The 11,133-nt window shown below is 39.5% G+C and overlaps 1 protein-coding gene across 1 annotated transcript; it reads left to right on the top strand.

The window, feature by feature from the left end:
- Positions 1-728: 728 nt before the first annotated feature.
- Positions 729-4,124, top strand: LOC114641253 (olfactory receptor 10A2-like). Its single transcript, XM_028790331.2, has 2 exons — positions 729-756; positions 3,142-4,124. Exons 1-2 carry the CDS (start codon positions 729-731, stop codon positions 4,122-4,124), a joined length of 1,011 nt encoding a protein of 336 aa, XP_028646164.2.
- Positions 4,125-11,133: the final 7,009 nt, after the last annotated feature.

Genomic DNA, 11,133 nt, shown 5'->3' on the forward strand with positions numbered 1-11,133 from the left:
TGCCAACCCACCGCAGGACACACACAAACACACCCACACACCAAGCACACACTAGGGACAATTTAGAATCGCCAATCCACCTAACCTGCATGTCTTTGGACTGTGGGAGGAAACCGGAGCGCCCGGAGGAAACCCACGCAGACACGGGGAGAACATGCAAACTCCACGCCGGGAGGACCCAGGAGCGAACCCGGGTCTCCTAACTGCATGGCAGCAGTGCTAATCTTGTATTTGTGCTTTGCTAATTAAACTTGGGTGCAAATAAGATCCATCAGTCTGTCTTCCAAACCCACTTATCCAGAGCAGGGTCACTAGAAAGCTGGAGCTTATCATAGCAAGCATCAGACACAAGGAAGAAGAAACAACACCTGGAGAGGGTGCCAGTCCGTTGCAGTGCAAGTAACAAATTCTGTAGAATTACAAATATTTCAGGTGATGTTCACTTTTTTAAATTTCTGTAGTCTAACTTATTGCTCTTCAAACCACTGCATTTTAACACTTATTGTTCTAAGTTTAATTTTCAGGCAGCTCTTCATACCTTCATGCAAAACTTAACATATCCTGTAAAAATGATTGTCAAGAAACATTTCTCTTGGCATCTGTTTAATAAATCTATACTTTAATATTAAAATTTAAAGGAATGTTTTGCTGTTAAAAAAAATAAAATAAAATTGATCACATTTCTCAGGTATTATGAAATAAAAGCTTAACCATTATGCCACTGTACCATGACCAAAACTGTTAAGTTTAACTATGGTAGGGCAAATTTTGAGCAGATGAAGCAAAGCCTAAGGAGGATAGATTTTAAGTGTGGAGAGCGTGAGGTGCAGTGGAACAGGTTTAGAAATGTTTTATATGTAATTCAAGACAGGTACATACCTAAATTTGGAATTAATAGGAAATTTAAAAAAAAACTGCAGTGGGTAAGTAAGAAGTTAAAGACAAATGAGGCGTATAAGACTAATAACTCCAATTTGAATCATAGGGAGTATGAGGGCAACCATTAAGAAGGATATTAGGGTGGCTGAAATGCAGTTAAAGAGGAATATAGCGGATACGGTGAAAGATGACCCAAAGAAATTCTTTCAGTACCGTATATACTCATGTATAAGTCGGGTCTTGAAACCCGACTTATATACCCGTTGAAAAACGCGATACTTAATTTTTTTTTTTTTTTTTACATCTTCTTGCCTCCTCCAATCTTGCACCAGTTTCTCAGACGCATCGAACTCTGTGCAGCAACACAGTTACCAATTTCTTTCACCACCTCAACGACGTTTAATTTAAAACCAGCTTCATATTTTCTTCTGATCGAACGCTCCATCGTAGATAAGGGATGCTCTTACGATAAAGGTGTTTGAGGGTGTGAGATACAAAAAACACAAATCACTGCAAATGTTGCTTCGGAATAGTTTGGGTATTACCAGGTGGTCACATAGGCACAATAGGGAGAGAGAGAGAGGTTTGGAGCACTCACTGATAAAGCACATTGCCGCACCCACATTGAAAAAAAGGCAGTGTGTTCCATGGTTACTCTCTCAGGTGGGTGTTAGCGTATCATAATCTCTTGGACCAATAGCGTGAGTTTTTCGCATTCGACTTATACAACCGACATTATAAAATACCAGAAATTATACTTATCCTTGTGAGAACTTATCCACGAGCATATATGGTAATCCATCCATCCATCCATTTCCCAACCCGTTGAATCCGAACACAGTAATTTAGTAGTAAAAAGAACAGAAAAGGAGGAGGTGAAGTGTATTAGGAATAGTAAATGGAAATTACAAAATACAGACAGGTAAATAAGCAGATGTTCTAAACTTGCATTTTTCTGAGTTCTTCACATGTGAGGAAGTGGATAACCTCCCAGCGGTAAAAGGGACTACTAAGGATATACTGAGGGATTTGGAAATTGTAGAGAGAGAAGTGCTGCTCAGATTAAATAAGCTGAAATCAAACAAATCACCAAGGACCAGATAATATTTACCCATGAGTTCTTAAGGAGGCTAGTGAATACAGATATAAACCCTTGACATCAATTTTTAGGAAGTCACCCAGCACTGGTGAAATTATGAAGGACTGTAAAATGGCAAATATTATCCCATTATATAAAAAGGGTGACTTTGCAGAGATCCAAGCAACTATAGGCCAGTAAGGGAGGTCATGTTCTACCACCATGCTAGAATTCTATTAGGAAGCAAAAAAAGAATGTGATCAAAGTGGAGAACATGAAATTATTTATCTGGACTTTAAGGAAGCATTTCATAGTGTGCCACATGAGAGGTTGGGCATCAAACTAAAAAAAATTTTAAAACTGTTTTTTAAAATGAGTTCAAGAAGAGCATAGGGACACAGAAACTTTTTAACGGTAAATTTCACCCAAATAGTCTTTCTTCACATGGAGAACCAGAGACACATGGAATAAGCTGCCAAGTAGTGTGGTAGACAGTAGGAATTTAGGGACTTTCAAAACTCGACTTGATGTTATTTTGAAGGAATTAAGTGGATAGGACTGCCAGGCTTTGCTGGGCTGAATGGCCTGATCTCATCTAGATTGTTCTGATGTTCTAATAAAAAGTTCTATTACAACAGATTACATAAGGGAAACCTTTGCAGCCATTATAAGGAAATGTATTTTGTTAAATGAGGGCACTGCTCGGCTAGTGGTATTATTTGACTTCAGTTTTCAGTTCAACCTAACACCAGTTTGAGTTGTAGACATTGACTGTCAATACAGTTTCTCAAAAGCATATGTGTCGTCTGGTCCACTTAACATTCTTCTCGCCATTGCTTGCATTCCCATTTCCCAGCTTGCAACTAAGCGAGGTCACCTGAAACTGAAACAACATCTACAGTTTATCAATGCTGTGGTCCAGCAGAGACCCTCTTTAGAGACTCACTACCGACCCAGCAGGTATGAAGAAATGTGCTGTTTTCATATACATTCACTTTTTCATTTATTAATTTACTAAACCAGCTTATTCCAATGCAGCAAGACTACACTGGCAACCCTGGGCACAACATGGGATAAAGCCTGGATGTTATGACACATATCAGGTCACCATAAAAAATAAACCTAACCAGCTACTATTAAAGCTCTATTTATTTCATACTATAGTTCTTTCTTTTTACTTTCAGAGTTAACTGCTTCCAAGCATGTCTGGGTTGAACCATACCAGCACAACTGTGACCGAATTTATCATTACTGGATTCCTGGAATGAAAGATCAAGAAAGTAGGAAAACACTGTTTGCTGTCTTCCTCACAGTGTACCTCTTCATCCTGTTTGGAAACTTTGTCTTGATCCTCATCTTTACATCTGACCGAGCGCTACACACCCCCATGTACATACTAGTCTGTGGCCTGGCTGTTTTAGACATTGCCATCACAACCACCACTGTCCCCAGTATGCTGCTTTTGTTCCGACTGGAGTCCAGAACCACCGCCTTTGCTACTTGTTTCACTCAGATTACCTCCTTCCAGGGCTTTTTCTCGACAGAATGCTTTCTTCTTTGCTTAATGGCTTATGACCGCTATATAGCAATCTGCCACCCACTCCACTATCCCAATCTAATGAACAACAGTCGCATCTTAAAGCTGATCGCTTGCTGCTGGGTTGCAGGCTTCCTTTTTGCAACTCCACCTGCAGTCCTCATGCTCCGACTTCCATTCTGTGGGCCCAATCAGGTTACGCATTGCTTCTGCGAATTTGCTTCAGTACTGCTCTTGGCCTGTGGGGATATTCAAATAACTGGTTTCACTTGCATGTCCATTGGCTTGAGCGTGATGTTCATCCCTTTGTTATTTATTCTCTTCTCTTACATGCGGATCATATATTCAGTGGTGCAGATCTCATCCGCCGAGGGGCGTCTTAAGGCCTTTTACACATGTGGCACACATATGCTGGTCATATCTGTGTTCTTCCTGGTTGCTGGTGGGGTCTTTATCTCTGATCGAATCCCAGATACGTCTGTGGACATGAGAATCATGGGACTGATAATCCAGAATGTCTTTCCAGCTCTAATGAATCCTGTTATTTACTGCCTAAGGATGAAGGAGATTAGAAACAGTTTATTGAAAACAATAAAGAAAAGCAGAATTTTTCCAAACAGTTATGTATAATTATTATACTTTTTGCTTCTTTCTTAATAAAATCATTTCCTGTATTGAAAATATACACTTTGTACAGTTAAGTGTATTTTATTGCATAAAGATTGATGGTGATGTTGGATAACACAAATCTGACCACATTTATGTAAAGGAAAACTCAATCCAAAAATTATATATATATTTTTTAAATGTTACTTACTCTAAGTAGTTTGTAATAATGTTCGAGAAAAAAATTTTAATCTCATGTTTAGAAATAAAAGTCTCTTTTACAATAAAAGGTGAGGGTGACCAATATTGCACAACAGTAAACAATATTAAAAACGTCCATGATCACTCTTGTCACATCCATGTGTGACGTCATCCAGCTGTATGCTCACAATGTCCCAAACATTGGAGTTTAAGTAAAATATTGTTAAATAAGTCACTTCTGGAAAATGCTCTATATAGGTTAAAATGCTCAGATGCGGAAGAACATTTGAATTAAAGACCCGCCTCCTCCGCTTCATTCATTCATTGGTCAAGAGTGCAGCCCAGTAACAGTTTATTCATAGGCTACCTTTGCATTTCACATGAAATCAACAGAAAGTGAGCACTGTGAGATGAATGCAAGTAATGGTTAAAAGTTAAAGAAAAGCAAGTGAACGCATTATCAGGAAGAGAATACGCATCAGACTTGTGAATATTTGAGATACTTCAACAAGCAGAAGCTCAATTCACCTGTACAGTTACACAGCCTAACACTAATTAATTCCAAGGTATACCACTTATAGATATAAATATAAATGTAATGCTGGCAGTCGAGTTTACAGTGAGACTGACCATGTTCCATTTTAGTTTTCTGGAAGTGACATATATAACATTATTTTGATAAAAAAATGTGTGTGTTTTGGTAGTTTTGGGTGTATGAATGGATGACTTCATATGTAGATTATGCCAAACGAGTAATCTGAGATTTTTTTCATGGATGTTTTGATATTGTTTGCAGTTGTTCAATTCTGGTCATCACAGATGTTTATTGTGTCAGAAACTTTATCTCTTTTCTGGATGAAAATATGAGACATGGACAGTGTAAGAAAAGTACTTCGATCGAGATTTCTCACTTCTTCATCATCTCCCAGTCGATTTTCACTCACAATAATCCTGTGTCCATAACATGATGTAAAAAATAAAAATAAATTCTCATACCCACTTAATCCAGTTTGAATTTATTCATACAGTATTTGGCACATTGTATGAACCAGCCAGGACAACCTGTCAGCCCATTGGAGGTCCATATAAAGGAATGCTTTAAATTAAGGTTAGTTTAGTTAAGATCTGAGATGACACACTGGTTAAGGATGCTGTCACACAGTTCCAAACTCATGGGTTCGAAGACATTGTATAGATAGATAGATAGATAGATAGATAGATAGATAGACTAGATAGATAGATAGATAGTTAGATAGATAGATAGATAGATAGATATGAAAGGCACTATATAATAGATAGATAGATAGATAGATAGATAGATAGATAGATAGATAGATAGATAGATAGATAGATAGATAGATAGATAGATAGATAGATAGATAGATAGATAGATAGATAGATAGATAGATAGATAGATACTTTGGCCTAAACATGCACCAGAATGACTAAAAAGGAAGAAAAGTAAAAAGAAAGAAAATGTCTGACTTGGCAGTCCCAGTCCCAGTGAGGCATTATGCAGACTAATTGCTGTTGGTATAAAAGATCCCCAGTCATGTTCCTTGACACACTTCTGCCAAATAATTTGTTGGCTGAAAGTCCTCAGTGTTGGTGTGTCACAGAGAGGATGTGCTGCATTGTTCATAATGGCACTCAGTATTTTAATTCTCTCCTTTGCTGTGACCTCCAGGGGGACCAGAGTGCGTCCCATAACTGTGCCTGCTATTTTAATTAGCTTGTTGCTTCTGTGGGCCTCCCCTGAAGTGATGTTACAGTGTAGAAAATCACACTGGCCATCACAGAGTTGTAGAAGATGTGAAGGATGTCACGTCCCACTTTAAAGGAACACAGTCTCCTAAGGAAGGAGTGTCCTCTCTGTTCTTTCTGCTACAGTATCTGTGTTTTCCGAGAACAGACCAAACTGTCATTGATGTAGACCCCCAAATACTTGTAGCAATGCGCCACATATAGATCCACTCCCTCGACAGTGACTGAACATAGAGGTGCAGTGAAAGTGAATAACCAATTCCTTGCTTTTGCTGATGTTAAGTGGAAGACAATTCTCTTTGCACCAAGAAACAAAGTTTTCCTCCTGACTTCTCTCCTCTGTCTCATTCCCCTTATCAATTCACTCCGTAAATGCAGAATTATCAGAATTATCTGAATATTTCGACAAATGACATGACCTGGTGTTATATTTATAGTCAGAGGAGTACAAGGTGATGAGAAAAGGAGATAGGATTGTTCTAATGTTCTTAACAGCGTTTCTAAATAAACAAGATTCTGAGAAATTAATTCATGCATTTATTTCGAGTAGGATTGACTACTGCAATGTGGTGTTCACTGGCTGTTCAAACTGTTCTTTATACAGCCTCCAGTTAATTCAAAATGCTGCTGCAAGAATTATTACGAGAACAAGAAAATACAAAGACATACTGTAACTCCAGTTCTTAAATCCTTACACTGGTTCCCAGTTAAGTTTTAGGGCAGATTTCAAAATCCTCCTTTTAACATATAAAGCCTTAAATGGCTTACTTGTCTGAACTTATCATGACTTACAAACCTGAGCGCACATTAAGATCTCAAGATGCCGGTCTGTTTATGATTCCAAGGATTAATAAAATAACAGTGGAAGGTCGAGCTTTTAGTTACAGGGCCCCCAAACTGTGGAATGGTCTGCCTGCTACTATAAGAGATGCCCCTTCGGTCTCAGCTTTCAAATCCCGGCTGAAGACTCATGACTTCAGTTTAGCACACCCTGACTCGAGCTGCTGATTAACTGTGCAGACTGCATCTCTGTTGGTAGTCATTAGTCATTGGTAGGCTCTATTGTTGGCATGAAGCTGGACAGTTTAACATCTGTGGCAGAGCGAAGGGCGCTCAGCAGGCTCCTATCAATTATGGAGAATCCACTGCACCCACTAAACAGTGTCATCTCCAGACAGAAGAGCAGCTTCAGCGACAGACTGCTGTCACTGTCCTGCTCCACTGACAGACTGAGAAGATCGTTTCTCCCCCAAACTATGCGACTCTTCAATTCCACCCCATTCAAAGTTATTGTCTGTTTTTACCTGCATTATTATCAATCTTTAATTTAATATTCTTTTTTGTATCAGCATGCTGCTGCTGGAGAATGTGAATTTCCCCTTGGGATTAATAAAGTATCTATCTATCTATCTATCTATCTATCTATCTATCTATCTATCTATCTATCTATCTATCTATCTATCTATCTATCTATCTATCTATCTATCTATCTATCTATCTATCTATCTATCTATCTATCTATCTTAGCACTAAAACATAAGTAATATGGTAGTTATAATTTGATACTAACCCTCACCTATTCTGTTTCTCTTCTCGGTACTCAAATGTAGCACTTGGTGTCACGGCCCACCTGCCAAGTTGTTTTGTCTGCCTATGGTAAAGTCATCCCTGATGGAGGATCACAGGAATTGTGGGGTAGAGTGGTCCTTTCATCAGATTAGCTGTCCCAGCGCTATCTCAGCTGTGGAATAGCCAATTGGGGGAGGCACCTTTATGGACTCTAAACAAATCCAAATCATATTATGTGATATCATCTACTGTTAAATTCTGCTCCATACTTGTAATATTTTTATTTTTATGCTGTATTGAGGATTACTTGTCTTCTGTTTTGTGTATTGTATTGTATTGTATTGACCCCCTTCTTTTTGAGACCCACGGCACACCCAACCTTCCTTGAACTACCTTTCCCAAGTTTTTTCCATTTTTTTCTCTACAAGGGTTTTTTTGGGAGTCAAAGCTGGGGGGCTGTCAAAAGGCAGGGCCTGTTAAAGCCCATTGCGACACTTCTTGTGTGATTTTGGACTATACAAAAGTAAATTGTATTGTATTGACATCTGTATAAGAGACACAGTCCTTGAGTCTCACAAACTGTGGTCTGCCTGATAGAGAGTCCATTATCTTGGACATCTTAGGCTCATCCACCTGCATATCTTTGAGTTTACCCCTTAACAGAGATGTCTGGATGGTATTTATGGTGCTGGAGAAATAAAAAAACAGGATCTTCACAGTGCTGCCAATTTTGTCCAGGTGAGAATAAACCTTGTGGAGCAGATAATTGGATAATTTTAAATAAATGGATAATTGCATCCTCCACTAGAGCACAACAGCAAACTGTATGACTTCAGTCTAAAATACCTTCTTCAATAATACAGAAATTGATGCAATAAACACAGAAAGAGTGAGAAGATAATTCTGACATTGAATTATTCAGGAAGGAGTAGCACTAGGGTTTTGTATCATGTTAGCCATTATGGGCGCAGTAAAAAGTCAAGCAAAATCACCCCTATTACTGGCTAACTAAAAAGATTACAATATGCTAGCTTCTGAGGCAGCTCCAGCCCCTTCTTCAGGCAAGATGTAATCATCTACCACTATTGATCATACCAAGGTGACACACTAGCAGAAGTATTTTTCAGTAGTGGCTGATACTCTAGCATCAGAAAGAAAAATGCAGACTGTGCCTATGAGTCGCATATTCTACGGTTCACTAAAAGAGTACAAGTAAAGCTAGAGACTAATCTGGCAATCACTCAACTGTACTCCACCAACATGTGCTAGTGAGGAAACATTCCTCCGCTTTCTGGATCCTCTTTCACCTCATCCCTGCAGAATGCCCATAACATGGAAGACAGCATTATATTAAGGAGGAAGTGAGAATGGAGGGAAAATCAAACGCATATATTAAGAATCCATATATATAATGTTTACAGCTAAATGGAAAATGGAAACACCTCTAATTAGATTTCTTTTTTTTATTTCCAGTGCCCCTCAAATCAGCAAGATTAACTTTGAATTGGAAGAGACACTAAAAGGAAGGGCGAAGACAAAATGGAGTCAAAAAGAAAAGGTATGGGGTGGAACGCCAGATAACTTGTGGCAAATTATTTCAAGAGTGGTCTGATTTATATGCAAAGCTCTCTACCCAAAATTTGATCTTCGTTGCAAGAAAACACAGTTGTAATGTGTCATGTTCTTGGTTGTAGCACTTCTTTTACAGAGACTTTGGTTGCTGCACAGACACTTCTGTATCTTCCTCTTCAGCCTCTAGACTTAAAGGCAAAGACCAGAAGGGAGAAGCTTAGCCGCATCTCCAGCTCTACCTCTGACTCCAACCCTTCTGGCATTCAACTATAAAAGATTTATACAAACAGGGAGTCACCATTAATTTTGGAATCAGCTTAACTCAATGGCAGTTCGAAGTGGCTGGAGATACAATTTTCCAAATCTTTATTTTAAATGATGTAGCCTTCACTATGGCTATCAAACAGAGATTCCTTTAGGTTCCCCAACTATTTTTTTTTGTGTTTTGGCTTTTTGTTTATTTTAAATTAATTAAATAAATATTTAAAATAAATTGAAAATCTTGATAACAAGAATGGAAGATAAAAATTGATTTACAGAAAGTCCGAAAGGAGCATAGAACTTACAGTAAAAATGGTGACATGTGACTCCCTGTCTTGCACCCCAAAACACGAGGCTGAGTCTCAGTACTTTAGCAAAACCAACTTTATTCAGTTTGATACAGGAACAGCACAGTTATTTATTGTAGCGGGATCTACCACTCTCCTATACACAGACACAGCAATCAGGCAGGGTCGTGGCCAGGTTAGTGGCCAAGCAATCGTGTTCCCTGCATTTATAATGTTCCTTGCATCACTCATCGACGGCAAGTGCTTACAGTGTTCAACTCGGATCTGCTTTTGCTGTGAGCTGCTACAGCGCTGGGAGCCTGCAGTTGCCCAGGCCACCAAAAAACTGTCTTCCACAAATGAGGCGATTGTGCTTCGGGACGGTGTTGTCCGGTTGAGGGAAGTCCCAAAAAAGTTTAGAAACCTTACAGAATATATAAGAGTTTCAACATGTTTGGACATGTCATTGTTGTTATTGTATACATTCCTCCTCGGGCAGACGTGGAGTCAGCGAGTGACATCATCCATTCCGCTGTTGCTAAGTTACAAACGCAGCACCCTGAGGCGCTTGTGCTAATCGCTGGAGACTTTAACCATGTGACGCTGGACAAAACATTGCCTGCATTCTCCCAGTATGTGGACTGTAACACCCGGGAAATAAGACTATTGATTTACTGTATGCAAACGTTAAAGACGCATACAGCGCCACCCCGCTGCCTGCGCTTGGGAAAGGAGATCATAACCTGGTTCAGCTTCAGCCTCACTATAAACCAAAAGTTAGAGTCCTACCTGTAACCACACGATCATTCAGGACGTGGACCCCCGGAGGCTGAGAATACTCTGAGAGAACTTTTGGAACTACAGACTGGGATATCCTGCAGGGATCTCATAATGAGAACATTGAGGAAGTTGTTGACTGCACTACTGACTACATCAACTTCTGTATGGACATTGTAGTTCCTGTAAGAACAGTACGCTGCTATGCTAACAACAAGCCATGGATTACAAGTAACATCAAGGGCCTTTTGAAGCAGAAGAAAAGGGCTTTTAAAGACGGTGATCAGCATGAGCTCAAGCGCGTGCAGAAGGAACTCCGAGTCCAACTCAGGGCAGCGAAGGAGCAGTACAGGAGAAAGCTGGAGCAGAAGTTGCAGAATAACAGCATGAAGGAAGTGTGGGATGGGATGAAGATCATCACTGGCTGCAGCTCGAAGCGGGGTACCACCATTGAGAGAGACGTGAAGAGAGCAAACCAAATGAACAACTTTTTTAACAGGTTTGACCACCCTAACCCACTCTCACTCTCACCTCGGAGTACTGCACCCTCCACACATCCTTCTGCTGATACCAGCATAGGAAAACATCCCCACCCATAATAA

The sequence above is a fragment of the Erpetoichthys calabaricus genome, chromosome 4 (genome assembly GCF_900747795.2).
Source record: "Erpetoichthys calabaricus chromosome 4, fErpCal1.3, whole genome shotgun sequence".
In the NCBI taxonomy this organism is placed as follows: Eukaryota; Metazoa; Chordata; class Cladistia; order Polypteriformes; family Polypteridae; genus Erpetoichthys; species Erpetoichthys calabaricus.